The following is a 27,458-nucleotide window of genomic DNA, read 5'->3' as shown; positions in this document are numbered from 1 at the left end:
GCAAAAAAGTTGTACAAACTCTATCACGTCTCCCAGATGTAGTACTTCACCTTGTGGAGCATAACTTATTTTTCATAAAAGTTTGGCAGTGCGCATTACAAAACAGAGTGATTTATAAGTGAATAAAAACCATACATGTTCATTTGCATGTTCTATCCCAAGCATATCCCGCTCTCACTGCTGAGAGAGAAAGTGGAATAATACTGGCGAGCACGGAAGAAGGCAGTGTGCTGCTGTTTGCGAGCCATGGAAGAAGGAATACCTTGATGTTGAGGACAGTGGTGATAAAAGATCACCGTTTCTCGGCTGCATATTCGGCACGGGGACACAGGAGTGTCAAGTGCTGCCTTGAATTACTGTTAAACTCTATGAAAAGCAATATAATGGGCACGAAAGCACAAACATCTTGATTTCAAAAAAAAAAAAAAATTGGTTGTTTAGTTTATTATATCAATTCAGGGAACAGGGTTTACTTCGTTAAAATGGAGTTTCAAATATACGGTGCTCAATGGGAGAATTTCATTTACATTGTAACAACCATTATTTCGTTTTCCCATTTCATTATAATGAGTTTGGAGGGTAGCTAGTGACACAAAGTAGATAAGCCGCCAACATAAAAGAAAGTCAAGTTTGCAACGTACCTTTGCCTGCAGCCTGGCCTCCTTGGCAGCTGCGCTGTTGCTGCCACCAGTACTGCTGGCAGCGGTACTGGTGCTGCCATTGCTGTTCTCCCAGCTGCCCTGGCTTGCAGTCTCCTGGTCAGCGGTAACACCACCAGCCGAGGAACCATTCTCTTTGGCCCCTCTCGACTCTTCGGCATCTACTCCGCAGGGCGCTTCAGGTCTTGCACTTGGCTGCCAGGGGCTTTTGTGCGGATTTGTTCTTGGCTAGCTGGCTTCTCGGAGTCTTCGCTTTTTTGCCGGCTTTCTCCTTCTGTCTCAGCAACCGCTTGTACTTGTCCAGCTTGGGCCTGTACCTCTGCACTGGCTTTGGTGGCAGCATCCTCTTTGGCTTCCTCCTCGTTCTCGACTCGGCTTCCGGCTTGTCGCCGGCTTCCTCCTCGATCTTGCACGACTCCGGGGGGCTCCTTTGACTTTGCTCCGAAGCCAGCTCTGCTTCACTCGCTTCGGTCAGTGCAGGACGGTTCCACGGCTTCAGAGACAAGTTCGAGCAGCGCCTATGCCTGGAGAAGCGGAACCGCGCATTTGAAATTAAAAATTAAATTCTGGGGACAAGGGCATGCTGGAACATGACTGCATCATTTCCCCTTAGTATTTGCCAGTCAGTCGCCCTTGTTATAATTCCACACATTTTAAGAGAAACATATTCAGCGATTTAAAGTTCACGACTGCCATTGAGACAGCCGGTGAATGTAACGCTTCTGGCTGCTGTCCCATTGGTTCATCCGTTCCTACCACACTTACACCGACACCCCACAACCAGATCTGAAGAGAGGAATCTAGAAGGCACGACAGAGTGCACAAGGGTGGTGCAATCAGGTAATGTGGAAATGCACGTTCTGTTGCAGCATGACTGACAACTTGCCTGGAGCGTTCCAATCGTTTACATGCTGTTCTATGAACACAACAGGAAAAAACTGCGATATTGCATCATATACATTGCAAGTTTTCCTAGATATCATTCTGTAATGTTACTAAACAAAAGTCACGTAGTACATTTCAGTGGCAACTGCTCCTGGATGTTGCCTTAACTATATGCCCTGCTGCCCTTGAAAAGAGCTTTTAGCAGTGATCCCAGAGCAAACACTGTCTGCCAATGAATCAGCCCTGAATAGCCTTGAACTGGCGAGCCTTTAAGGAGAGACCACACACACTCTGTCGTCTCTGCAAGCTGACTCATACAACAGAGGGCACATGGGCGTGTGCCCGGCGCCGTGACATTATTGGGATGCCTGAGCGAGCACTGTTTCACCTCCTGAATAATTTCTGCTCCATGCCCCAGACGATAGTTTCATAATAGTACACTAGGGGGAAACCTGTCGCTAGTGTCTATGGGAGCTGCAATGCATGGTGCTTCAGCCAGCTGGGTAGTACATGAATTTGCCTAAGCTTCGTTCTTTCGGCTCCGTGTGGTTTCATGTGGCCTGCAGCCAGTTTGACACAAGACGAACTTCAGCAGAAGTTCTACAGTCCCACATCACCACCTTGACCCTTTTAGGCTGACCAATTCAAATCAGCTCACGAGGTTCATAACAAGCCATTCTTTTATCCGAAACAAAAGCCAAAACACAACAATAAACAAAGCCAGAAGTGCATTTGAAGCTGCAAGCACAAAGACTAGGCTAATCCAAGTACTACCCATCGTTCCCATGGTGGCTGAACGATCGCAGTGCCACAGTTTCCTCTTATAAATATTGTAAGAAACTCTATGCCCCCAGACATCTGTGAACTCAACAGAGAGGCAGAAAAAGAAACAGAAAGTACTCACAAGCACGCCTGTTTCAGAAGGTTCTTTCCTCCAAATTTCTTCTTGTCTCTGCAAATGGTCAAAATATAAGGCATATTTTTGCATGGCAATCACAAGAACACACTTTTATGGATGACACAGATCAACACTTCAATGTGCCCTATCAAGCGGGCACTTCCAAACGGCACACACCCAGGTTTTGGCACATTTGTGCCAAGTGTTGACGATTTTAGCTGCTAAGAATGCATTTAAAAAGAACATATCCATTCTTCAACATAAATTATACCTGACATGTCCCTTTGAACACATCATGCATATCCCTTTTCATCGTTCCCTATGCCTCACCTCACACTGCGATATTTATTCAACTGATGGCATCAGAGTCGTGGTTATTCTATCACCGAGTACGAAAAAAACCGTAAGTGATCCTAGATGGTTGATCGGGGGCAAGGTACATACATTAGCTGATCGTTAGAAAAGAAATAAACAGTGATTAAAACATCGTTAATTTGGAAATATCGATTTCTTGTACTTTGGTTCCAGCAAGCACATCCATTATTTGAATGGTCAATGGAGAATGCCATGTGCGAAGCATCGCAAATGTACAACGCAAAGAGCGAAAATGGTGCTAGCATTCTACCAAAACGAAGTGACGCAGTCTGCACTGCCACAATCATTAGCACACCATACGGTAATGTCAGGAAAGAGTGAATGCTTCGTGCCTTTATTAATTAATTTAAATACCACCGTTTCGGGCGCATGCCAACACAACTGTGTGGTCACCATACTTAAGTGCATTATTGGCGACCTAAGGCACATTAACAGCAGTTGCGATAAACAGTTCTATTTGACTGTGCGCTTACGCAGCGCACACACTTTTCGGAAATGCGTGGATGCTGTTTTGAATCCCGTCAATACCGTCTAGTGTTCCGTCGGCCGTGGTCGTGGTAAGCAGCACTTTTATCTTCGCTCGTAGCACTATGCCTGCCCACCCCCAAAAATGCATTGTCTCCATCTGTGATTGCATTGTTGGTGAGCTATGTTTCGTCTGCAGTGGTTGCGACAAACAATAGTTCTGTTTTGAACTCGTGCACATACACTGCACGAGTGCTTTCAGAAATATAAGGACCTATCTGTCATCACACTGCTAGTGACCATGGATTTGTCTGTAGCAGATGCAGCGCTTAGTATCTATGTTTTGACTGTGCAATACATGAACAGTCATAGACATGTCAGAAATGAAGAGGAATTCCACTGCGACCCACATAGAGGCATCAAACTCACCGGCCATTCGGATGAATGGACGACCTGCTGCCAGCCAGCCCAGTGGTGAAATAATTATTAGGGGTGTGCAAATAGTGAAATTTTATCTCGAATCGAATAGTGCGGAATAATGGTGTAAAATATCAAATATCGAATACAAAAGATGTTATTGAAATTTGAAAGAAGAAAGAAATGAAATCTGTTCATGCCCTCAAGCGCATAACGCGATGCCACCGAAAGACTACAAAGTGTCATGCAAAGACACAAGCTGTTCCACATGACGTGGTTTCAGGCTCTCTCGCCATGATGATATGGTGTTTACGGCTCATCTGACAACGGTAATGTTGTGCTTCATCGTCATGAGTGCTCCTGGCCCAAAATATTTGCCGGCGCGCCGCAACAATCGAAGTTTCTGAACAAGTCTTGCTGTGCAGCGATGGCAACTGCACATCGTGAACAACTTTGCACAAGTGAAGCCAATCACCAAGGGTTCCAGGGCCAAAATCTGCAGGTTTTACAGCGCATGCGGCGTACACGACCGAACTACGCAAAGAGTCCACGCCTTCATTTCGGAAGAGAAGTTGTGAAGGGATTGACTGTTTTCTCATGGGTTTTTTTAGGTGCAGAAATGAAATAATCTCCTGAAAAGTAAACATGTGCTCGTTTTCGAACCAGGATGTCAGTGAAAGTTTTAACAAAAGGCCTAGTGTAATGACATTACCGTTAGTTTTAGCCACGCCAAACTGACGAAATTGCACCATTGGCCTTTGTCACGTTTTAGATATTCGTCTTGTCGAATTATTCGATTAAGTATTATTTGATTCGAATTCAGAAGTCGGATATTCGCACACCCCTAATAATTATCATTAATTATGGTCAAACTAATGAGGCCTTACTTTATGGGCAAATTCAAGCAAATTTGGAGGTAACCTAGCTGCTGGATATGGAAGTCATCTCACATCTTATTGTGAGACAACACGCGTCAAGGCACTAGGTCCCGCTCATAATAATGTGCACCAAATAAGCATGTGAAACACATCGCGGAACGTACAGAATGTCTAGAAGTAGGGTGTGAACAACTTGATCAATTTGTCTTGCAGCTTTCGTACAGTGCAAAGTGAGAGAAAAGAGATAAGAAAAGGGAGGAACGTAATTATAAGCCACACTCACCGCTATATAACAGAAGGGCCTAACCCCTTTAGCACCATGCTATCGTGAACTCTGGCCAAAAAAATGGCCAAATTATTTACAGAAACTCGAGTTACCCAAGTGTTTTCCTTCCTCTGCCAAAATAGGTTCGCAAAATAGCGCTATCTAATAAGTCGATCTCGGTTATATCGAACTCGGATATATCGAATTATTGGCTATATCGAACAGTTGAGAAATCCCCTTCAATTTCCCATGCAAAAGTATGGGGTTGGTGTGCACGTATATCGAACTCCCGCACAGCGAAACATCCGCTATATCGAACGCTGCCCCGCGCCGAAGCCCAGAAAGTGCATTTTTCCTAACAACTATTGATCATTTTTCGGCCGCGTTCTTATAAGTTCCAATTCCTCGTCGCGCGCAGGTGACGAAATTGCGTTGCTCTAGTTCGTTGCGCAGCGCTTGTCAGTTCACCGGTATATTTGACGCGCGGTACGCAGGTTTTAACGCATGGGCTAGTGTTTTTCAAAGAGGCTGATTGCCGAGGGCACCAAAATGAGAATTCGAAGTCGCAGTCTTGTTGTAATGTTTGCATTCCCTTCCTTGTCTCTTCGCGCACGATGGCATGCGGGCCCGCAAAGCATGGCCTTCGAGATCCGCAACCTCGTGACGTATTTTAGTGTTTTCGGTTTTAAAATGCTGATCTCAGAGGCTACGCTTTTTTTCGCATTTCTCGCCAAAGTAGCGGCTGCCTTCTGCAAAGCCACAAGTGCCATCGGTATCATCAACATGGCAACGGTGGAGAAATGTTCCTTCGTGCAGCGCTGTTAGTCTTTTGCAGAATGTGTACTGTGTGTACTTCGCGCTTTGTTCTTGATAAATCGTCATTCGAGAGTCGAACTAAACATTGTCCCGCTCGTAGCGATAAAAATGATGACCGGTGCTTGAAACGACGTCAAGTAAAGCACCGTCGTGCACTTTCCTTACGGGCCTTGGTGCCAGGTGACGACTTCGGGCGCGTCATGACCGCCGACTACGGCATACGGTGCGTCAATGAATTTCGCGACTTAGCGTTTCCGGGCGCCGTATCGGACGGGAGCACAGCGAGTGACTTCATCGGTGCAGATAACGACGTAGCTGTTTCTGACTGCATAGATGCCGAGATCATAGCTGACGTTGCCGGTGCTGCGGAAATGGACCCGTGCGGTTTGAAGATGCCAGCCGCCGCTGCCACCGCTAAACCCTTTACGGCGCTACATAGCTCGCATCAGCGTTCAGCCTGGTTCAGCGTCAATCACCGCTGTTGTGGCGGAAGGTGCTGAATTTACTCATTTGGAAAGCTTATATAATATTGACGATGACGTGACGAATTCATGGCGCGCAAGAAGCAAGACAAGTTGACGGACTTTATTCATGCGAAATAAAGTGCGCTAACTTGCAAAAGAAGTTCTCGCCTTGTTCTTTAGCATATGTGAGCGAATCGTCATGTTCGCGCTTTTTACGATTTCAGAAAACTGTGTCGAGGCCTGCAGTGCTTTAATTAAAGCCTTAAATAAGCATATTTCGTATGTCGAATTATCGATATATCGAACTATTTCGCGATCCCCTTCGAGTTCGATATATCCGGGATCGACTGTAGAAGCACAACAAAGTACTGTAACAAAACCAGCTTGTCCATGCCACGGCTGTCCTTAATGAAGACACATAAAGAAATCCAGCTCTCCTAAAGCACAGAAGGGATTAGAAAAAGAACAAAGATTTATAAGAAAAGCTGCAGACACTGACCGGCAACAGACACACTTGCCGCAGTCTTCAGCCAAGCATCCTGGACATTGGTTGCAGCGGCCCTTGCGAACCCTCACGTAACCAAGGTTGGCCAAAGATCCCCGGTGCTGATCCGTCTTGCGTCGCAGCGCCCTACCGGACCTCGATGTCTCCACCGGCGCCTCTCCTTCTCCGCTTTTATCTGAGGCGAGATCTTCCATCGGTGCCTCCGAAGGTTGCTCCTTTTCCTCGGCGATGTCGGGCGACTGCGTTCTAGAAGGCTGCGTTGCCGGCGGGCCCAATTCGTCACTGACATCCTCCTGCTTCACTTGCTTCACCAGCTGATCGAGCTGTTCCACCACCGGGCCCCCTGCACCCGTTTCGTCGGTCTCCGATTTCCTCTTCTTCGCCTCCGGTGCCCTCGGTACTTCTTCCGCCTCCTCCGCTCCTTGCTTCTCCTCCTGGCCGACCTTGCTCTCATCACCGCTCATTGCGGTGCCCTCTCTCCTCTCCTGTTGACTTTGCTCCTCCTGCCGCGGCAACTCCCGCTCGCTGGCGGTACTGCCATCTTTCTGCTCCTGCCCATGCTGCTGCTGCTGCCGGTCAGGCTGGTGCTGCTGATGCTCCTCGTCTTGACTCTGCTGCCGCTGCCGCTGATGCTGGTCGCGGTGGTGTTGGTGGTCCGTCCTGTAGTTGTGGTCCTTGCCGCGACGCGACCTCTCATGCGGCGGTGGGTGGTGTTGCTCATCGTCCCTTCCGGGTGCGCTGCCGCCGCCTCTCCTCTCGTGATCCCTCCTCCGGCCCCCCTCGTCCCGTTTCCTGCCTCCGCTGTCGTCCCTCTTTTTGCTGTCGTCCTTCCGGCGGTTCCGCTCGGGCACCTCGGGAGAGGAATCTTCTTCTGCAAAGCAGTAACCAAAGTTTTGCTCTCTTAGCCTGCTGCGTTGTTGATAATAACACTGCTGAGAAGAAACAAGTGACTTTCGGTTCTTCTTAACAAGAAAGGTTACGTTTCCTGCTGCATGCATTGTGATAATATGCCATGACAAAAGAAAACTGGCGTGCTTTTATTTATTGTTTTTCAGGGCTGCAGCAATATCATACACAGCTCTTAATGCTTGCCAGTAATGTTTGTAGATCTCAGCAATCATACTGGTGCTTGTAATCACATGGTGCATGCCCGCCTGTGTAAAAGGAACAAAATGTGCCGTGTCCCGCGGCAGCTTGTGGCCCCTTCCCATTCTTCGTAAGCTTTTCCGCATGACACCAATGTAAAGTACTTACGGTTGGAAACGCGAAAACTTAGGGCTATGCAATGCTTGTACTTTCGTTTCTAGCGTCTCCAATTCGTGTCATATCCACGTAATTTTTCCTCAAACACTAATATCAGAGCCAACATTACCTTTAGCAGCCAGATTTGCAGTGACATGACGCGGTTATCACAAACAATTGCTCATAGCAGTCATTATACTGGAAAAAAACGACGTCGCATTTTAACCGGTGAGTACTATACTTCAGTAAATTGTGACCTACTTGACAGCATTCCGCACACAACAAACTAACACCAGAAAATCGTATAACCACTGTCACTAGCTGTTACAGTCAACATCCAATTTTTCGGACTCCCTAGGGACCGCGAAATCGTCCGAAAAATCAAATTCATGCTTTTTTATTCCACTCAAGCGGTCAAATTGCCACAGCCATGTCTGAAATAGCTTTAATGCCTGCCAGTACAATTATCAGGCATTTTGGTGCGCGCCCAGGCTCTCGCAAATACATTCGGTACCTGCCGCGAACCCCGCTTAAGGGGGGACGTGGCTTTGGAAAACCAACTTTCTTATAACTTAACAGATGTTGATGAAAATTGGTACAAATATTCAGCATGTCTCCCTGCTGCTTCTAAAAAAGTTTCAGAGTGATATCTTCAGAACTTTTTATTCAATTAAATTTTTACTTCTTGCATTTTCTTGCACTTTGCGCAATGCCTGGAGAGTTTAAAAAAAGGACTAGAAGGCTAGGTGAATATTTGTTGCATAGCTAAATGCACGCTGAGTGTCATGACATTCTTGCTTTATTTTTTTTGCAACACAATATTCTTGCATTGCGATTCTTTTTGACACCTTCAAATCGGGCACACTCTTGGGATGAACGAGTAGTCACTTTGTAAAATTACAAAGCATCAAAGTGAGAAAGAAAGAATGTCACGACATGCATTGTAGTCTAAGAAACATGAGAAAAGAAACGGAGTCAAAATAGGCCAAACGGTTAGGAAGAAAATGGCTGCGCAAACTTGGCAGGCAGGCAAAAAGGCACTTTTGAGAAAACGGCTCTCGAAGTTTCACCTTGCGTCCAGTGATCTGGAATGCACCAGGATCATAGTTTTTGGTGTTCTTAGTGATGTGAGGTCTCTTGAGCATTTGGTGCTTGCTTTGGTGCACTTTTGATGCCTTTTTTTCCCGTGTGGCATCCTTCTCTGCAGCTCATTGAATGGAGTGCTTTCCAGGCTTCGGGCCAAGTGATGCACAAAACTCTCTATAAGCATGGAGAGTGCCAGTATTATACTTGCAGACTGCCTCATTGACAGCTGTTTCGGCGGCAATCAGTGAAGCGTTTAGCTCTTCTGGTAGAATTGACCAAACTACCGAATGAAGACTCTCGGCCGCATTTTGACTTTTTTTTTTGGCAACAGCCGTGCAACTGAGGGTGGTCAGGTTTTAGTAGACTGGCAGCAATGCAGTGCTGCCAATTTATACGTGTGCGGTGGTGGAGCCTTGCCTTCAGCTTCTGCAGCACGGTACCTGCACCAGGTCAGGGACCCAAGTGGGCAGAATTCATGGCGTGGCTCCTCATCTCTCGAGGTGACATGATGGAACGTTGCCATTATGGCCTTTTGCATGTCATCAATGTCAACGTTGTCACGGATAGCCATACCATAACCAGTCAGTCTTTTAAATTAATCAGGTCTTGAGTCAGGCCGGCCCATCCTCCAAGTGGTTGATCTTTTTTGCTTCTTGATACAGGTGTTGGCAGAGCTGTACCCATCCTCTTTTTGACATGATTTATACAGTCTTCTTTAGCCAATGGAATAAATCCCTATGTTCTTTCTTCAGAAAGAGTCAGGGAAGTATCACTGTCTCCATCAAACATTGGATGTGTGTCGGCGGTCATTCTTTCCAGTGAGCTTCTGAATAAAATTAAGGAGGGGGCCGTGGCATTCAGTACCAACTTTCTTATTCCTTCGTAGGTTTTCATGAAAATTGTCACACTTATTGCAAACATTTCTGGGATGAAATATATGAGCAGTTTATTCAATAACGCGAGTTGGTCAGATATAAATTCAACTCCCTGCTTCACACACGCCACGCTCATTTGCAAACCTCGCCTGTGATGCGTTTCGTCATCCACTCGGTCGCGGAAACGGTAATTTGCGAGGCTTTCGTTATTTTAGAAGATTCATCAGAGCTAGCGGCGATACCAAGCACGAATCCAAGCGTGCCTAAATTGCATCACCAGCGCTTTCTTTCATGCCGATGTACTCGGCCGCGGGGTCCGGGAAGTCGCGCACTATATGCTGGCTGGCGGCATTCGGCGACAATACGCAGTGCTCAGCCGCGGCGACGAAAAATCGGCGCGCGTAACGTACTTGGTCTCTCATTTTGCGGCGCCGACGCGCGAAATTGCTAGCCGCTGCTCGGAGGCGGTCAATGCGCGACGAGCTTGACCGGGAGTCCGCTGCCGATGCGTAAAGTGCCCATCCGCACTTTCGAGTAGCCAGCGGACGATGCGATTTGTTGCTTGCGACGAAGCACAGTGCGGTTTGTCCGCTAGCGCGATGTCCGTGCCCGCAAAGTTCGGATTCGTCTCGTAAACCAGCGCCGTAAGCGGAGTTAGGCCTAGCCACGACTCCGAGCAGCAAGCTCGGTCGCGGTGTGCGTGGCCGCGGTGCCCGATGTTTCAAAGCACGTCATGTTCGATCGCGAGTACAAAGAGTAGTCCCGCGAAGTTCTTCGTCACGGAGGACGAAGTGCTGACAAGCTGAACTACCCGAGACGCGCATCTGCGATGTTCGCGACGAGCGCGGCACGCTACCGTCTATCGTACACTGATGACGGCGCTTCCGCTTGCAGCTGTCAAACTACAGGGTAATCATATTCTAAATTATCGTCGACCCGTGTACACAGAACGAGAGCGGACGCGTCACCAAGTAGCGTGATTTTCGACAGTCGTAACATCAGGTAACATCGCGACGCGTAAGCAGCAGACGACTGTCCTCTCGAAGCGAGCATCGGACCAATGGCGAGGCGTCCTGGAGCAACATGGCGGACGCGGCCAATCGGAGGCCTCGAAACGACCTTCAGAGATTTGCTTTTTGTGCGCTTGTTTTTAAAGGGAGGCGCCAGCTGAGGCGGGGAATTTGAAAAGGAAGAAATGCCCTTTACGGCGAGCTCAAAATGGCGGCGCCCGGTTGTACCGTTGCGGAGCAAGAAATTTTTGAAAAGCACTGTTTTTTTTCGATCTCCACAATAATTTTCGACACCTCAGCCCGCGCAACTAATTTTTTAAAGCACTTCTAGGTGGTTTTCAGTGAAGATATTTTGGAATCAGATAGAAAAAGGGCTACAGAAACCGAAAATGTGATTTTCAAAAAATCGATTTTTTTGCGATTTTGCGCGATACGAAAGCCGCGTCCCCCCTTAACTACGTACGTGCCAACTGCCACTTCTGCCTCTCGTGATGAGCGCCGCTGATAACAGCAAAACGCGGAATAGATTACGGCTCTCTCGCATGAAGCGTTTGGAAACGATGATGCAGAACACAGACTGTGGTGGAAGAGTGGACGACTCGTCCGGCTTTCCCCAATGGGCACACACATCGCCGAATCTCCGCCGATACGCAGCATTTGCTGCCGTGTCAAGCCGATCGTTTCTAGTTGTGTGCAGCACATCGCCGACTAAGCTGACGCCACCACTTTACTGTTGCTGTATCGTACGCACACATTTATCATGAAAGGGTTCGTGATGCACACTTAGTTCCTAACCGCACATGGGCGCGGCAATGGCGAACTGGTTTCATCCGTGAAGGCAACACGTCTATGCGGCGCACTTAGCGGTCTCGCACAAAGAGGCTGCAGGAATGGCGGCGCGGCACATTTGGGTTCTCGCCTATTAAATGCGTGCAGTACGCATGCAACTGCGCTAGGCCACGTGCACTACCGAGCAGTTAACTGAAGATGCTTATCGTAAGGGTTAATTGTCAGCGATTAAGCCGTACTGGGGCGTTTGCCAGCTGCCGCCATCATGCCTCCGTGCATTTCCACAGAGTAGCATACCGGTTATCCCAAACTGGTTAAAGGAGTCCCGACACAAAAATTCTCGCCCCGCGTTTTTTTGCTGCAATGTGTTGCTGGGGGCCTGTTAGTCATAACACGGCACATCGTTTGCTGCAGGGCGCGACAGATAATTAATTACAAGCTCCTCATTACCGACACAGCCTCAGTTTCGGTTTGACAGAGCTCCAAAAGCGACAAGCCGCCGGGTGCAACTATCACCACCTAGCGAGTGAAACGCTCAGTCACGTGAGCACACAGAACAGTGACGCATTTCCGCGCGGTCTGTCGTCGTCGGGCTCATCGTCGTCTGATGGCAACGATTTTCTTGCGGCGGGTATGGAAGAAATTTTCGACGTGGCGAATCACTTCAGGTTTGACCCGCTGGCGAGGAGCGATTTGTCGGGAAGCGCGTCAAAACAGAAATGGCGGCTACGACGTCGTCATAACTTGTACCGGCTGCAACGGTTACGTAGGGGAAGTAGGGGGGTCACCTCGGGTCACCTCCGAGGGTGACAATGCACTAGGTGCGGCCTATAATGCTGAATCGTGCTGCACAAAATAGTCTGCATTACAACAGTACTACTACAGTCTTCACTCACCTTGCGATGAGTGGTGCACAGCAAGGCGGCTCTTGTCCTCCTCGGACAGGGCACTGAGGCTGATGCGGCCGGCAGGCGCCGGGGAGAAGGTGGCCCGCTTCTGCCCCAGTACAACAGCAGCGCGCCGACACACGTGCTTGATGCGTGGCCCGTGGGTGCTCTTGACTGCAGAGAAAAGAGCAGCAAAGTGTTGTTGTCTGAGTGTGTGTCATTTTTTTAGCGAGTGCTGAGGATCTCTTTGCAACATTGAAAACAACAATACAAGATGGTAGGGGGATGAGAATAGTGATTTTTGAGACCGAATCGACTCTATAACAGCATACACTAAGGGATGACGCCAAAAGATAGTGGAGCATTTCCCCAGATTTCGCAAGTGTTTCTAACTATTCCCAGGTATGCTAGTTTTTAATAATTTTAAAAAGCTAAACACTCGCATTGCCTGGAGAGAGAGCCTAAACTAAGCAGAGGACACAGAGCCTAAACTACACGGAAGCCAAACTGAAGGAGGCACCAGTGTGCTGCTTACTTGAATCACTGCTGGAAGTCAGGGTATCCTGTGAATCCTCTGGACTAGAAAGAACAGGCTTTGGCATTTCTGAGAGGTTCTCAGCACCTGTATGAAGGAACAACAATTAAAGGTGGCCTGTTGCAAAACCAAGAGTCAAAGCAGAGAAAGAAAACATGTGGAACACCTGCTGTCTAATCCTGTCTCGAGAAGTGTGATTTTGCGAAGGTTTACTGTATAGATTCACGTAAGGGCCACAATCTTTTTTTTTCCACAACCTTGACAAGATGTGGCCCTCAAACGAGAACCCTTATTAAAGGCAGTTGAAATGAAATTTCACTCGGGCTAAACTGGTTTTCAATGAGCGGCGTGTACCGCTCAAGTAATTGCGGAAGAGCTGCGGGGCTGGTGTTTCTCTAGCCTTTGAATACGTATCATCTAAGCAGATTATGTGCGCACATGGTAATTACCTGACATGATGCGAGTCCCAGCACATCACTTCTCAGACTTTTCTGTTTTCCACAGTTAGCCATGAGTGATGCCTCGTCTGAGACGGCACAATGAGAAGCTGCTCATTCCAAGTCGCGTGTCACTTCCAGAAAGTAGTAATGGTGGCGTTACTGTTTTTCAGGTTCATTATGGAAGGTTTCATTTTGCTAGCCTTTCATGACACATCTACCTACATTTCAAGTGCGAAGTTTTGTAGGGAGGTCGCTCTGTACGCTATTCAAACCTGGGCTTATCGCATGAACCAAGATAGTATTTTAGCTAATGGCCTTTGGTTACATACACCATGAAGAAACCACGAATGAGCACTCACGTGTCTTGTCCTCAGACAATCTCCGTTTCCGTGGCGGCCGCCGTGGACGGCAGTCACCCCGAGGCGGCCGAAGGTGTCGCTGCATGCGATGTTTCAGGGGAGCCGGGATGTCAAACAAGTTCCAGCACGCATGCACGAGGCATCCCTTGCACTTGGACGGCTGTGCGAGGTTGCAGTTTCCTGGGTGGTCGTAATGCACGCAGGCACAGAATGTAACAAAGAGCGTAGGCTTGGGCATGTTGGTAATCCGTTTTACGATTTTGGTGCACTCGCTAACAAGACGGAGAACAAAGGACCGTGTTGGTCCTTTGTCTTCACGTGACTCGTGACTTGTCGCAATTTCAAAGAAGTGAAATCACATGTAGATACGCACAATCTGGCAGAGAAGATAAAATTTAGTAGTCAGATGAGACACTCGGAATATTATGAATGATGAAATTACCATGCAGACCTTTCCTACAAAATTTGCAACTTCGGCAGTTTCTATAAATGAGAAGCACTGATCACAACAGCAAGGTTTAGCAGTGAGTTTGAACTCCTCAGATAGTGTTCCAACTATCCACAGGCACAACAGTTAGCACGCGCCGCGTAATACTGGCGTGATGAAGACTGCCGCGAAGGGCATTGCAAGAGTTGCAGATCTCGCTGGTGCACGGGATGCGGCCATGAGGACACCATCAACATTATGTAGCCAGCATCCAGTGAAATATGTATCAGATAATGTTAGCCTCATGTCTGCTGTATGTCCTGCTCAGACCAGGGCACGTGCACAGCAGCTCAGCAAGAACGCTACTGTACTGACAATTAACATGCTCACAACATTCATGCCAGCAGCTGAAGGTGGAACATTACAGCATAGCAACATCGATGTCTCCGCTCAGTGGTACCGTTTTTGCACCGCTCTGCATTTCTGGAGACCACATCATCCTTCGCATGAGAGCTACACATTCGCCCTCAGTGGGGGCAAGTACGCAACGGTGACACTAACAGCACAAGCACACTCGAAATGTCCCTACAGCTGCCACCACAATCAGATTTATCTAGGACAGCACCTAGTCGGATTACAACGCTTACTATTCATTAACTTAGAGCATAAAACAAGCAAACACAGAAAACTGAAAACCACAAAAAGCAGCTGTGAAGAAGCGGGAACAAATCTGCAATTATAAGCTGCAAGATGGAGGACGTGAACGTGCGCAAGGATATGCAGGTGAAGAATGAAGACAAAAGCATAAAATGCAGGCAAACATATATTGCAGCATGTTTACAGTGGTGCTTGGAGGCAAAAACAAAAGCAAGGTCTCGGCTATCTCAAGTGTAAGTTCGTTCTCGGTAGCCTCTCGTAACCATCGCTGGTTCCTTCTGCAACCAACATTTGCCAACACATAATCCCGCTATGCAGTGAACATTTGGGATAGCTCGTTATCCACGATCACCTGATAAAAGCTTCCAAAACGAGGAACAAAAATAAAAGAGACATGCACCGCATAGTGTATGTGTCTTCTATACCTGCCCCTCATTACGTGTACCATTACAAAACTGCTATGTAATTGATTACACAGTTGTTTACACTGCACGGCTGGCGAAAGAAAGAAAAGAATGATCTCGGCAATGAGCGACGGTGAAATGCAGATGTTTTGTCTCTTCAAGTGAAAAAATGAGGAACGCATTAGCATACATTGACTCAATGGGAGTTGGGATGTGCCATCCTTACCACCCTTGGATACAGCAGAATGCTCATGTTCTGTCTCTTCAAGTGAAAAATGTGGAACACATTGGGACGCATCAATTAAGCAGCAGTTAGAATGTGCCCATCCTTACCATCCTTGGGGCAGACAAATTTCTTGGGCTTCCTCAGGAAAGCAGCATAGAACCGGAAGCAGAAGCGGCATGCGTACTGGCCGTAGCGGATGGACAGCTCGGCCGAACGCTTGTACTGCTGGCACACACTGCACTTGGACTCACTCGAGGTCACCGACGAGCCTTTCTCTGCCACTGCAACCAAGTGAAAAAGGTCACAAATGTATATCAAGGCACAAAAAAAAAAAAGAAACAGGAGACTTCTACTTCAGTGGACAAGCCAGACATCTACCAGGTAATACAGGAATGACAGCCTCTAATTACGAAAATTTTCAAACAGGGTGCCTTTACAAATGTAACTGCGCAATATTTACTAACCAGGAGTGAACGGCACAATGCAAGCAATTTTCTTTCCTGCATACCAAAGACGAAAAAGACAATGTTAATGTACACTCAGCCTTTCTTACAGCTTAAAGCCTCAGTGCAAAAACACAATAATGGGCTGAATTAGCGGCACGAGTTTATACAGAACATCGATTCTGGGGGGACTTTACCAGAAGGCAGTGGGTGTGTGGATGAGTTCCTGTCTGCAAGGGGGGGAGGCCATTGCGTTGCTGTGGAAGAATTTTTGGGGGGGTGTCAGGATCCCCCTAGGGTGTGTGTGTATAAGTCTCTGATAAGCGGGTTTTGTTAAGCCACTACTACTGCAAAGCGTGCTGGTAATAGCATTCCATGGCAGGCTCAAGGGCTAAATGGTACAAAGCATGTTAGCCTTGTACTGACAAACACTGTTTATGGCACAAAGTACAGGAGAAACCAGCTGATACGTTTTTGAAGGGACCGTAAAAAATAAATGTAAGGGCCGGGAAACGCAAGAGCCGAGAAACAAGAAAAACGACAAAATATTTAGTGGTACAGAATTTCCTTTCAATGCTTACTCTTGAAAGAACCGTGCAATGTTGCCTGGTGCATTTACTCATGCCCGAACAGCAGGAAAAGTTTTTCGAGCACATGCATTATGATGATGATGATATGTGGTGCTTAATGGCGCAGGGGCCATTTGATGGTCAAAGAGCGCCAGTTCATGAGACAAAGGATGTGAACAGTGATTGGGGTAAGTAGCTGTACAAGGGCCTTAATATTCCTCGCACTAAAGGCGTGTAAAACATATATTATATATACCAAAATCATGAGGGTGATGTGACATGTCTGTAGTGAAAATGAATGACAAGTGGTCGTAAGAATAAAACTATGAAGATATCACATCAGCACGAATGCCTCATCAACGCCCTCGAGTCCAAGGGCCGCGAGGCAAGTGCTTTCTTTAATGTATTCACCGCAGCAGTGACCTCTGTTCAGAGGCCGTGCTACGGATCGCCTTGACATATGACAGTGAGAACTATGTACATCGTTTAAAAAAGCAGACAGTGACTGATATGTAAAAAGTAGTGGATCCCTACCTATGAACATTGAAGGATGAAGTGGAAATGAAAAGGGTAGGGTAATGAAAAGCGATAATGCAGCACGGTTGGCATAGTGTCGGACCACCGTGGGTCATCATAGACAGTCGAACGCCTTGTGCAAGTGAAAGTACCCACAAAGCGACCGTCGAAGAAAATGACCCCTGCTCAACCAACACCTAAACTTCATTACAGGTGCACATATTGGCACACTAAGCCACAATCTAGCAGACGGAGAGAACTGCGGAGCTGAGAACGGTGTCATCCACAGAAATGTAATCAACGTACTGCGATTCTTTTGGCGTCCACAGTAGCAAGCGTGGAAAAACTAAGCACACGTAATACAGCCAGCGCGACGAGTCCAACGGCGAACCGCGCGAACTCTTCCAACAAATAGCAATGACGAGTCCATGCCAATGCGACGGTGGAAACGAACGTCAACTTCCAAGGCTCTACTTTCTTCAGCGCTAAAAACAAGTTTAAAACCGATTACAGCATACACGCCATCTTTGCAATGTGAATCCCTAAGACTACTCTTTTGTTCACAGCAAACTAAAGTACATGCCACTTGTGCCACTCATGCGGCTAATCTTCCAGTCAAGCCAGGCTAAGCTGCTTGAAAAGTCAACATGGCCGCTTTCTTCCGTGGTCGCTCGGCCCCACCTACACATTTTCTTTTCCGCATATTGTTTTGCTTTGCAGCACATTTCCAGTGGCGCTGTTGTTCACTCCACACTGGACAATGAACAGAAGTTATGTGCCATGGTCATCAACATTAAAGCTATGCATGCCCTGCAGGGCATTTCTATTTATGTGTTTATTTGAATGTGAAAGTGAAGGCAACTTTCACTCAAACCGCGGCTACCTTGAAAGGAAGGGTGCACGGTCTCCTGTTTAAAGCTTTGATTGCTTTCACACTGTGCAGCCATCTCATGTTTTGCAAACACCAACAAGCAATCTAGGCACTGCGCTCGTTTGTTGGCAATGCCCGAACTCAGAGAGGCACCCTTTAAATATAAGTGCACCACCACGTGAGCTGTTTGATTTTGAGGTTTATGAGACACTGTAGCAGAGGCCTCCAGATTGATTTTGACGATGTGGAGCTGTATAGCAGGATCCCTCACCAGGTTTGGGCATTGTGAACGAGGGAGCACAGTGTCTAGATTGGTCGATGGAAACTGTGTCTGCAAAAGGTGACATGTAAAGCACAAAAAGCATCAAAATTTAAAACTGAAGGCTGTGTGCCCTTCCCCTCGAAGGAAACGTGTCTGGAGAGAGAGTGCCATGTAACAACCACTTCTTGCAACAGTCAATCAACGCGTATTCTGCAATGCGTGCATCAAGGAGCAAAAAAGAAAAAGAAGGAAAAGGAGGTGAAGCTGGTCAAGCCAGTGTGACATGATCTCTCGCCACTGGTAGTTAGGAGGATGCAGCGCTTAAGGACGCTAGCCAGGACGAATGAGCAGGGATTGTGTTTCCGCAGTAAAGCTCACCTCTTGGAGGCATGGCAATGATGCAGTTTCATTTCTTCTTTCTTGTCAAATAATGAAACAATCTGAAAAATTATTTCGGTCTGTGCGTGGAACATTTGTTTGCGTGACATCTACTGTTGTAAACTCTCCCAGGGTCTCTGCTCCTAGTGTAGTTGCGAAGTGCCCACTACACCCTAATTCATCATTTTGCGAAGTACCCACTATGTGTTTATGGGGCAATACGTGTGCCTACGCCGCTGCACACTTTCTTGATGCAGTAGCTGATGATTAATCTTGGCTGAGCACTCTGTAATGGATGGCCATTTAAACCACGCACTCGTTATGCAATTTACACGTTGTGAAACCTGGTGCGATTCTACGCTACTGCCATGCAACATTACATCTGGTAACGAGACATCTCGCCTTACACGACGCCTGCATAGGGTTTTTCCCACAGCAGTTTCAAGCACTGGCGTGGCTCTGTGGTAGAACACCCGACTGCCACGCAGAATGCCTGGGTATAATAACGGCTCAATTTTACAGCGAAAGCTGTTATGATATCGAAACAACAGCCGATCTTGGTGTCTTAGTTGTCCTCCGCCACCGCCGCCGCCGGTGTCCATAACCGCTATCACACGAAGTGAGAAAAAAATATCCAGGATCAGATGGGATTTGAACCCGAGCCCTCTGATTGGCAGCCGAGCATTCTACCATTGAGCCACGCCGGTGCTTGAAACTCCTTCGCAAAAAGACCCTATATAGGCGCCATGTCGGGCGCGGTAGAAGAGTTAATATATATAGCGCGGTAGAAGAGTAAAATAACATCCAGGCATCACACAATGTGAATTGTGGGTGGTTGAAAGCTTCCAAGCCATTACAAAGTGCTCAGCCATAATTCATCGTGATCAGCCACAGCACCAACGAAGTGCACATAATGCCTTTCAGATGTGTAGCACATAACTCGCTGAATGACTAATGATTATAATTTATGGTGTGGTGGGTACCTTGCAAGTGTACTTGTAGTTGCCCCAAGAGAGCTTACGACGAGCTCTAGAAAGGCCCCTCTTCCAACTTTCACTGTGACTGTGCTGTGTGTTCCACGCAGGCCTGGTGCCTTTTTTTCACTTGCCAACAACGCTGACAACATAGAACAAGTGTGTGGGTTATGGCTGCTCATAGCAAAGCATTTTAGCACAAAGCAATATACACACTTCATTACCTATGTATCAATACAGGCATTTTCAAATGATGCTCTCGACATGAGGAACTGGTTTAATAAACTTGAAAACGGGTTACCAGCGCATACACAGTTACAATACGCGAATACACAGTTAATAATATGAGAGTTCCCACAAACTGCTACTTGTTCTAACCCTTAAGCAGTTCCATCTACCAGTGTGTTACTCACCCAAGGGCTCTTGTCATAATGTTCAGTGTTTACACAAGACAAGGTACTGCACAATGCACAACTGTGAAAAACATGCTACCAACGCCTTAGTTTACCCCAAAACTGTGTGAGCCAACGTTCATACCAAAGAAACAGTGTCTTGGCACCATACGAGGCCCTCAGTTAGCCTCTGCAATGGAAACGGGCCTCACCTCTTTTTATTCCATTTAGCGGCGGAACCCTCCGTTCCCGCTGCTTCCTCGGCGGCTCTGCAATCTCCTCTGCTCCCACATCTGGCGTCACCTCAGACACAACACTTTCCTCCGCACTTTCTTCGAGGGGCTGCCTCAACTTCTTCAGCGTCCGCTGGCTAAGCCGTAGCCGTGCTTTCCGAAGCACCACGTTCCGCCGCGGGCCACTGCCGACCCGAGCCCAGGCGGTTCTCCCACTGCGATTTGAGCAGCCTTGCAATCTTGGCAGCCACCTTGTCCTCGAGGGGTGCCGTGCCCGGTGGGGAGTTAGGAACCTCTGCCGACGGACCGTCTTCCCGCGTCGCCATGATCTCGGCGTAACGGGACACCATGTCCCGCTTGATGGACTCCCTGGTCGAGTCCGCCGACGAGGTGGTCTGCGATCCCCTCCGACTGCCCTTGAAAGCAAACGGTGAGCCCAGGTTGGCCTCCGAAAGACGAAGCTGCACCTTGAGGGACGGCTTCCACGGACGCTTGCCTTGCACCACGAGAGGCTGGTCAAACAGGCCCATGCGCTCCGCAGCGCTGTCTCCCTCTGCCGCGCTCTGGTCCGTCTCCAGGTGGCAGCTCGAGTCGTCCATCCGGCCAGCAATATGCTCCCCGCTGCTCCCTTCCTCCTGCAACGCGACTTGGCCGGTGCCATCGTCGCTGCCTTCCGCCGGAGCTCCCTCGGGAACGGCCGGCAACTGCGCCACAATGCCCTTCTTCTTCTGTATGTGCAGCTGCTGCGGCACATCTTCCTCGCTGTCCTCCAGGTACCGCTTGCGCGGGATGATCCGCCTCGACGAACGCGCACTCACGGCAGGCAGCTGAAAGCAGCCGTTGCGCGTGGTCAAGGCACCGTTGCGGCTCTCCGCACTTTCCTTCTTTGGCGGGGCCTTGTTACGGCCCCGTTTGGCACGGTCTAAAAGGCGCTGTGCTGCCTGACGTCCTGCAACTCTTCTCCGCTCCCTGTTGTCGTGGGACTCGGGCAACTTGTTGGGAACTGGAAGTTTGCTCTGCTTGGCGGGGACTGCGTCACGTGGCCGGTCGGCTGCCTGGTTACCGCCGCCACCTGGATCTGGCGGCAGGTTGCTGCGGCCCGTGAGCTTATCGGCAGGCTTGACGGGGATGACGTCGCTGACGAGCTCATCCTTGTGGCACAGTTCCGAAGTGTCGCCACTGAAATGTCTTAACTTCTGGAGGGCTTTCCGGACGTCCCTGGGAGAGAATCCCTCGAACTCCTCATCCTGCAACAAATGGTAGAAATTAGTGCATTTAGGTTAAACTGAAGAGAATGATTCTCATGGCACAAACACATCTCGTAAGTGCATCTATAGAACAATGAAGTGGAGAACCGACTCAGCAATGCAGGCACTCAGTGCAATCCTTGATAAACAAGAAACAAATGTGATATGGCATGACCGGTTAGCCTTGCAATGTTAACAATGTTTAGCTTGCACTTACATCCTCTATTGTTTTTTTATCTATTTACCATTGTATTAGAAATCCGCAAATGTGACGCCAGATATTTGCACAGAATAGCAATTCTTTGTAATGATTCGCAACGAAATTCCGGATAGGGAAGAATAAAAACAACATGGAGCAATTTGGGGTTCTTGAATGGTAATGCACAAAGGACTGCACAGAATATCTTCTATCTTGGAAAAGGGATGAGATATTAGTTCATAGGGTGCAACCAGGGAAACAAAAGTTGCATGCTATCAGGTGTTAAGCACAGGCAGCGAAGTCAGTGGCTGAGATACACAAGAACACCAGAGAGGAGGTAAACCTACTTGAAAGGCGAAACGAGAAGGCGGCCGTTTCGACTATTAATTATCCCCTTTCATCAATTTAACTAGTTTTTCATAGGAAGTTGCTGAAAACAATAGCGCAGTACTTGGGTAATGTGATCGGAGGCCATGTAGACGACGTGCCAAAAAAAGAAAGAAAAGAAACCATAATGTCCGGCCATTTATTCATGACATCTGCGATCACATTGCACCAGGTTTCACAACGTGAACCAGCAGTCCGAACACCGGTTACGTACGATTATCAATGTTCGCAGCAACAAAACCACCGTTAACTCGCTTTATGAATGACGCTGCGAAAGAGATTGCAGTTTTGTCAAAAAACCGTTCAAACATAACACCTAAAAACTAACACTGGGGTTAATAATGAAACCACGCACAGAGCGAGGCAAAGACAACGGACAGGAACCTAGGAGCAATACGGCAACGCAACCGTTAACACCCGGAAAACGTTAAATGAAAGATACCGAGGGGAGTGCAAGCGAACCGCCGTCAAAACAAACACACCCTGCGTCACGCAGCACCAACGTAAAGAAACAAGGTAAAGAACGACCTAAGCCATCTCATTCAGAGATTCACTATTAAACGGGTGTGACTTGTACCCACTGTTTTTGTGTTTTCCCACAGGGCAGCGCTAGCGGTGCGAATTCGAAAGGAAAACGTCGCGGCGCTTTTTTTTTTATTGTTGTTATTATCCGACGACATGGCAGCAAACAAGCTTATACCCCCCCCCCCCCTTCTCTCAGCACCGCATAGCGTGTCGCCATGCCCGCGCACGATGCGTCATAACACTAGTTCCCCCATTTAGTAAACGACGGTAGCTGTGGCTGCAAGCTTGAGAAAATCAATCAATCAAGCCACAACAGACGTAAATGGCCATGTTTGAGCACGCAAGCGACCGCATTTCAGTACACTTCGGGGAACGATCCATCAGCACTAAAGCGACCGGTGAAGTACTCAAACAGCGCTTAAACCGATGATGGAATCAGTGAAAACAGCGACGTCATTGTGAAGAAGACGGGAAGGAAACAATGAAATGTTCCAAGATCGCGTAACCTGTACAAAACAGCCGGCGGCCGGCAAAAGCTACGCGGTGGACAACGAAATCAGCGCCACTCGTTAGGAAGCTACAAAAACTTGTAGCCAGCGAGGCAGTGATCTAAATGCGTTATGTAAGCGACACCTGGGCTGGTGTTTGAAAAACAGGGGCTGATCGTTGTCACAGAGATCGGCAACCCGATTTCGTGACATGCTCCCGCGCAAAACAAACCCGAACGTGAAAAACGCAAAATGTCAGAGCGGAATGCGCGAGCCCGGATTTCTCTTAGCCGAGGTGGCTCGCGCAAGTCACGATACCGACATGCGGCATGCGCGTGTCCGAGTGACACTGGCAAAATGATCGTATTTAGCGCGGTCAAACGAAAGGTTGAGTAAATAGCCGCGACCACAAGGAGGGGGGAAAACGGCTAGGTATACGCTAGCGGTACACCCGGGCAACTTCGGCACACCGACATCGTCCGTCTGGTCAAAAGTATTCAAACTTCTCAGGCTCAAACACGCTTCACATTGTACCATTACAAAGCACAAAAGTCGAGGACGACACGAGTGCACGTGCCGGGCTCTGACAACCGTGGCAGCGAGTTAAAAAAATGCCACTTTTGAAACAACGATGCGACGACGCACGGTGTTGGCACGATCAGGCCTAGGCCTAAGGGCATGTTAAACCGTTTTTGGCGCGTACAAGGTCCGTTTCGCTAGCAGGAGGTGTCGACAGGCTCGACAAAGAGCCAGAAATTAATCGAAAAGCCGAAATTAGTTACCACGCTGCCGATAAAACGTCGAAACGTCGAGATATCGTCGCACTGAAAAGACACCTCAAGTACGCAATGTGTCGTAAGGCAGCACCTACCTCATCCGACGCTCCAAACAGCTCGTAAAAACAGTTAAAACTCCGCTGAAGGTTTGACACAGCACTTAACGATGGATCACACTGCAGACGACTCTTATTGTCTTCAAAGGTAACACCATTTCTTCCAATTCTCTGTCCCGGACACCCAGGGAAACGCAGTCGCGCCATTTTGGATGGTGCTATCGCGACCTCACACGGCTTTGCGCTTCAAAATGTAGTCCCGAATGTTTCAAGTCCGAGGCCGCTTCGAGTAGGCGTGTACAAGCGAGATTTGCATTCTCACTGCGTACAAATTAATTAAAATAAACTTTTTTCTTGATATTGGTATATACTAAACACATTACAGCCCTCGAACCATTTCTTTTTATTCCTATGAGAACGTCGTTGTATCACTGCGCCGCTTCGCGCCATATTCAATGTTATGGGAGTATTTTTATTTGCTTGCCGCACAACAAAGGTGATGTTTTCAAGCCTGATGGTTGTTACATCACTCAAAAACACGCGTGGCACCACCAGCCTGGAGTCTACGGAATAGATGATTTAGGTTAACACGTATTTCTCCCGTTATGCAGTGCTCTACAATGACGATCGCTCGAAATACTCGCAATGGGTGGAGACTCGCCGGTTCATTTTGCATAGAATATGCGAAAAAATCCAACGATAAACGAAGAGCACTGGGAGTGGTGTTTGGAGCGCGTAACACAGATAATTCGCCTGCTGTGTCGAGGCCAATTAGCTAGTGCGAGAATAATCTAGCTGACGCCACAAGCCGTTAGTTAGCGCGCTTCCAAGCATGGTGCATAATTTTTTTTTTTTGTGGCTCACTTCTTTTTTGAGCATCTGAGCCTCACTTAACTGTACTCAGTTTCTTCTTGTTTTCTCGTGTAAGTATACTGAACGCAATTAATAACTCTTGTCACTCTCTCGAGTGATATACCAATTACCGATAGCGCATCGTCTGCTAGCGCGCCAACAAAACCAAAACTCCTTTACTTATCTTGGTTTCGCATCACCGTTGCCAACACAATCTGGAAGAATGCCAGCGTTGTTTTTTGTTATTGTTTACTGGAGGAACGAATGAAACGCTTCTTTGGATAGCGTCAATAGCAGCACTGAGAGAGGTACGAAGTTTCGAGTACCTGCTCATCTTCCCTCGTTTACAGTATGAAAAGCCGCCGCGGTAACAATAAAACGAGGCGGCATGAATTGATGTCGCGATTCTAAACAATTACGCTTTTATTTTACGAGGTAAACGCATTTATTTGTAGACGCTCCAGCACAAGGATAAATTCGCACGAATTATTAACGGGAGCCAGAGTACAAACGATTTGTCACGTTGCCCAGCTAACTTCTTTTGATTTTCTGTGCGGGTTTTGGGGGGAAACCGTTAAAATATGCAAATTCCGGAAAAGAGAGAAGCCCGACTCAGATAAGCGAGGGAACTTAGACATTCATCATGGCGCACTTAGCGCCTGTCAGAAAGAAAGAATAAATTAGAGGAAGATAAAAGGGTTGGAGGAAAGCAAGTCACCGAACATTATGCCGATGACGACGCCTCCATGTAGCCGGTTAATCCGCGCGGCAGTTGCGCGTGCGGCTTGCGAAATGCGTCGCAGGCAGGTCGCCTCGTAACGAATTTTTCAAAGCGCGAAACCAAGCGTACGAGTCATTCCTCACTCCACAACCATATATACACACGCACGATGCGAGTAAAAACAAAGAAGGAAAGACGGATGGGGGGAGAGAGAGGGAAAGACGGATAGGAATTATCCGAGCGCACACACAGGCGCCGTTTTTTTTGTTCTAAGAGCAACCGCGTAGGGGCAGAATTCATTAGGAGCGTTCGAGCGACGCGCCTCGAAATTGTCAGCGACGTTTCTCCCAGACGTCCCCGACCTTCATTTTCACTTATACTCTCGCTCACTTGTGCCGATCGGGTTCGTAGAAAAGCAGAGAAACCGCGCAGCGCGACGCGGCGCTACGGCGGCAGCCGAAGCATTCACACGTTTTCTTGCCGCTTGCGTGTGGGTGGGTGGGTTGGCGGGGGGAGGGAGGGAGGGAGCTGTCTGATGTCTGTGCGCGGGAGAATATCGACCGGACAACGCGTGGGGAGCAGAGAGCGAGTGAGGAAAGGAGTCTACCAACGAATCGTCGACTACGAAAAGAGGCCCGACAGAAACATCGCGCACATGCGCACGATATCGCCTCCCCCACTTCTTCCCACCCCCAATTCCCTCTCTCGAGCGCTCTCTCCTGCACGCGCGCATGGTTTCTCGTCGTCGTTCACTGTGTGCGTACGTAAATATACATTTATGCCTTGTTTTCGCTTTGTGCGTCTCTCTCAAACAGTGTCTCGCTCGCTTCCCTCGCGCCTCTCCTTCTCCTTTCGTTCGCGCCGGTTGCTGGAGCGCCCAAATTGTCGCTTTGTTTGTCTACGACGTTGACTCGGGGGCCGCCGACGCCCTCGCCAACAAAATGCGGTCGACTCCGGCCTCCCCCTCCTTTTTTTCTTCTTGGGTCGTTTATTAATGCTTTGACTTTGCGTTAGGAGACCTATTTTATGCCCAGGTTTCCCGCCGTACCTAAAGAGAAAGAATGCAAGAAAATAGAGGGCAGCTCCTGTTATATGTATGCTGAAGTCGCAGTATCGTACGAGAACTCCCTGCTTATAACCCCCCCCTCCCCCATTCGCCTTGCAATTCTTTTTTGTCAGTTCGTACCTCTTCGTCGTCGTTCTTCAGACGCATTCTTTATTAGTTTTCACTTAGCATCCGGCTATCGCCATCTTGATTGCCCACCGCACGTGAGGTCCACTTTCACGTCGCTGATGTCTGGAAAATCTTCAAGTACCCACCCCCTTGCACCCCCTCTAGCAAAACGCAGAACGCATCGTTTCGAAATCCTCTCGCAGCCATATATCTACGCGTGTACGCAAACGCGCGGGAGAAAACGGGTTGACGAAACGCATCGCAGCGGAGATTAAACCAAGAGTAGCAAGAGAAAAATCGACCCCTCGGATCTAAATGAGGCGGGCACCAGCGACGGTTTCGCATCCCTGGAACACACTCTCCGAAAAAGTGACGCAAGGCTCACAGGCGCCCCGTGTACACGCGCAGGCGATCTCCCACCCCCATCGCTCCCGCTGCTCTACGGTCACTTCCTCCCCCCCCCTCTTCCCATCTAACCTCTCCCCCCCCCCCCCCCGTCCCCCCAACCCACCCGCGCCACATCCCTTCCGGAGGGACGATTGCCCTTTCTCGGTAACAACCACTTTAGCGGCAGAAAAGGTCCTCCGCGGGAGCGCGCGCGTGGGCATCGATTTCTCTACGGAGGCTAGTCCAGACGATGCGGTACTTGGTGACGTAATCTCAACTCCCCGGCGCTATGCGCCTGTTCTGTGTACACCGCGCTAAAGGGCGCGTATTGTCATTGTTGCGCCATCGCAAAAAGCCCCGCGATCGACTCGCCCCACCCTCCCTCACGCCGAAACCATTTTCTACGTCACTGCATTCCTCCTCTCTCGGTTGTCCAGTCTCGTT

General features: G+C 48.4%; 3 protein-coding genes across 7 annotated transcripts in view; all 3 read right to left on the bottom strand.

Moving 5' to 3' along the window:
- Nucleotides 1-903, bottom strand: part of LOC119394032 (histone-lysine N-methyltransferase 2A-like) — a 102,937-nt gene extending 102,034 nt beyond the window's left edge. For all 5 annotated transcript variants that reach the window (XR_007416066.1, XM_049415598.1, XM_049415597.1 and 2 more), the window contains exon 1: nucleotides 642-903. The gene's annotated coding sequence lies outside the window, so the exon portion shown is untranslated. The remainder of the gene's footprint in view (nucleotides 1-641) is intronic.
- LOC125758623 (serine/arginine repetitive matrix protein 1-like) lies at nucleotides 24-18,616 on the bottom strand. The gene is made up of 10 exons (XM_049416000.1): nucleotides 18,604-18,616; nucleotides 18,235-18,294; nucleotides 15,672-15,845; nucleotides 13,851-14,030; nucleotides 13,052-13,138; nucleotides 12,526-12,690; nucleotides 6,622-7,498; nucleotides 921-1,183; nucleotides 642-820; nucleotides 24-50 (listed from the first exon to the last, which is right to left on the bottom strand). The coding sequence occupies exons 1-10, from the start codon at nucleotides 18,614-18,616 to the stop codon at nucleotides 24-26; spliced, it is 2,025 nt and encodes a 674-aa protein (XP_049271957.1).
- A 1,704-nt stretch (nucleotides 18,617-20,320) lies between these two features.
- On the bottom strand, nucleotides 20,321-24,142 carry LOC125758433 (uncharacterized). Its single transcript, XM_049415606.1, has 2 exons — nucleotides 23,920-24,142; nucleotides 20,321-21,449 (listed from the first exon to the last, which is right to left on the bottom strand). The coding sequence occupies exons 1-2, from the start codon at nucleotides 24,085-24,087 to the stop codon at nucleotides 20,340-20,342; spliced, it is 1,278 nt and encodes a 425-aa protein (XP_049271563.1). The 5' UTR covers nucleotides 24,088-24,142; the 3' UTR covers nucleotides 20,321-20,339.
- Between the last annotated feature and the right edge of the window lie 3,316 nt (nucleotides 24,143-27,458).

The sequence above is a fragment of the Rhipicephalus sanguineus genome, chromosome 5, assembly GCF_013339695.2.
Source record: "Rhipicephalus sanguineus isolate Rsan-2018 chromosome 5, BIME_Rsan_1.4, whole genome shotgun sequence".
NCBI lineage: Eukaryota > Metazoa > Arthropoda > Arachnida > Ixodida > Ixodidae > Rhipicephalus > Rhipicephalus sanguineus.
Note: the sequence above shows the minus strand (reverse complement) of the source record. Positions and strands in the feature narration are given on the sequence as shown.

What these genes read in the sequence shown, in the direction of transcription:
- LOC125758623 (XM_049416000.1), bottom strand. An exon ending in ATTTGTCTGCCCCAAGGATG is followed by an intron (nt 14,031 to 15,671) that starts GTAAGGATGGGC and finishes ACGACCACCCAG; the next exon opens with GAAACTGCAACCTCGCACAG. An exon ending in GGCAAGTGTGTCTGTTGCCG is followed by an intron (nt 1,184 to 6,621) that starts GTCAGTGTCTGC and finishes CCGCTTCTCCAG; the next exon opens with GCATAGGCGCTGCTCGAACT.
- LOC125758433 (XM_049415606.1), bottom strand. Translation starts at nt 24,087, where the DNA reads ATGGCGCGACTGCGTTTCCCTGGGTGTCCGGGACAGAGAATTGGAAGA. An exon ending in TGTTTGGAGCGTCGGATGAG is followed by an intron (nt 21,450 to 23,919) that starts GTAGGTGCTGCC and finishes CATTTGTTGCAG; the next exon opens with GATGAGGAGTTCGAGGGATT.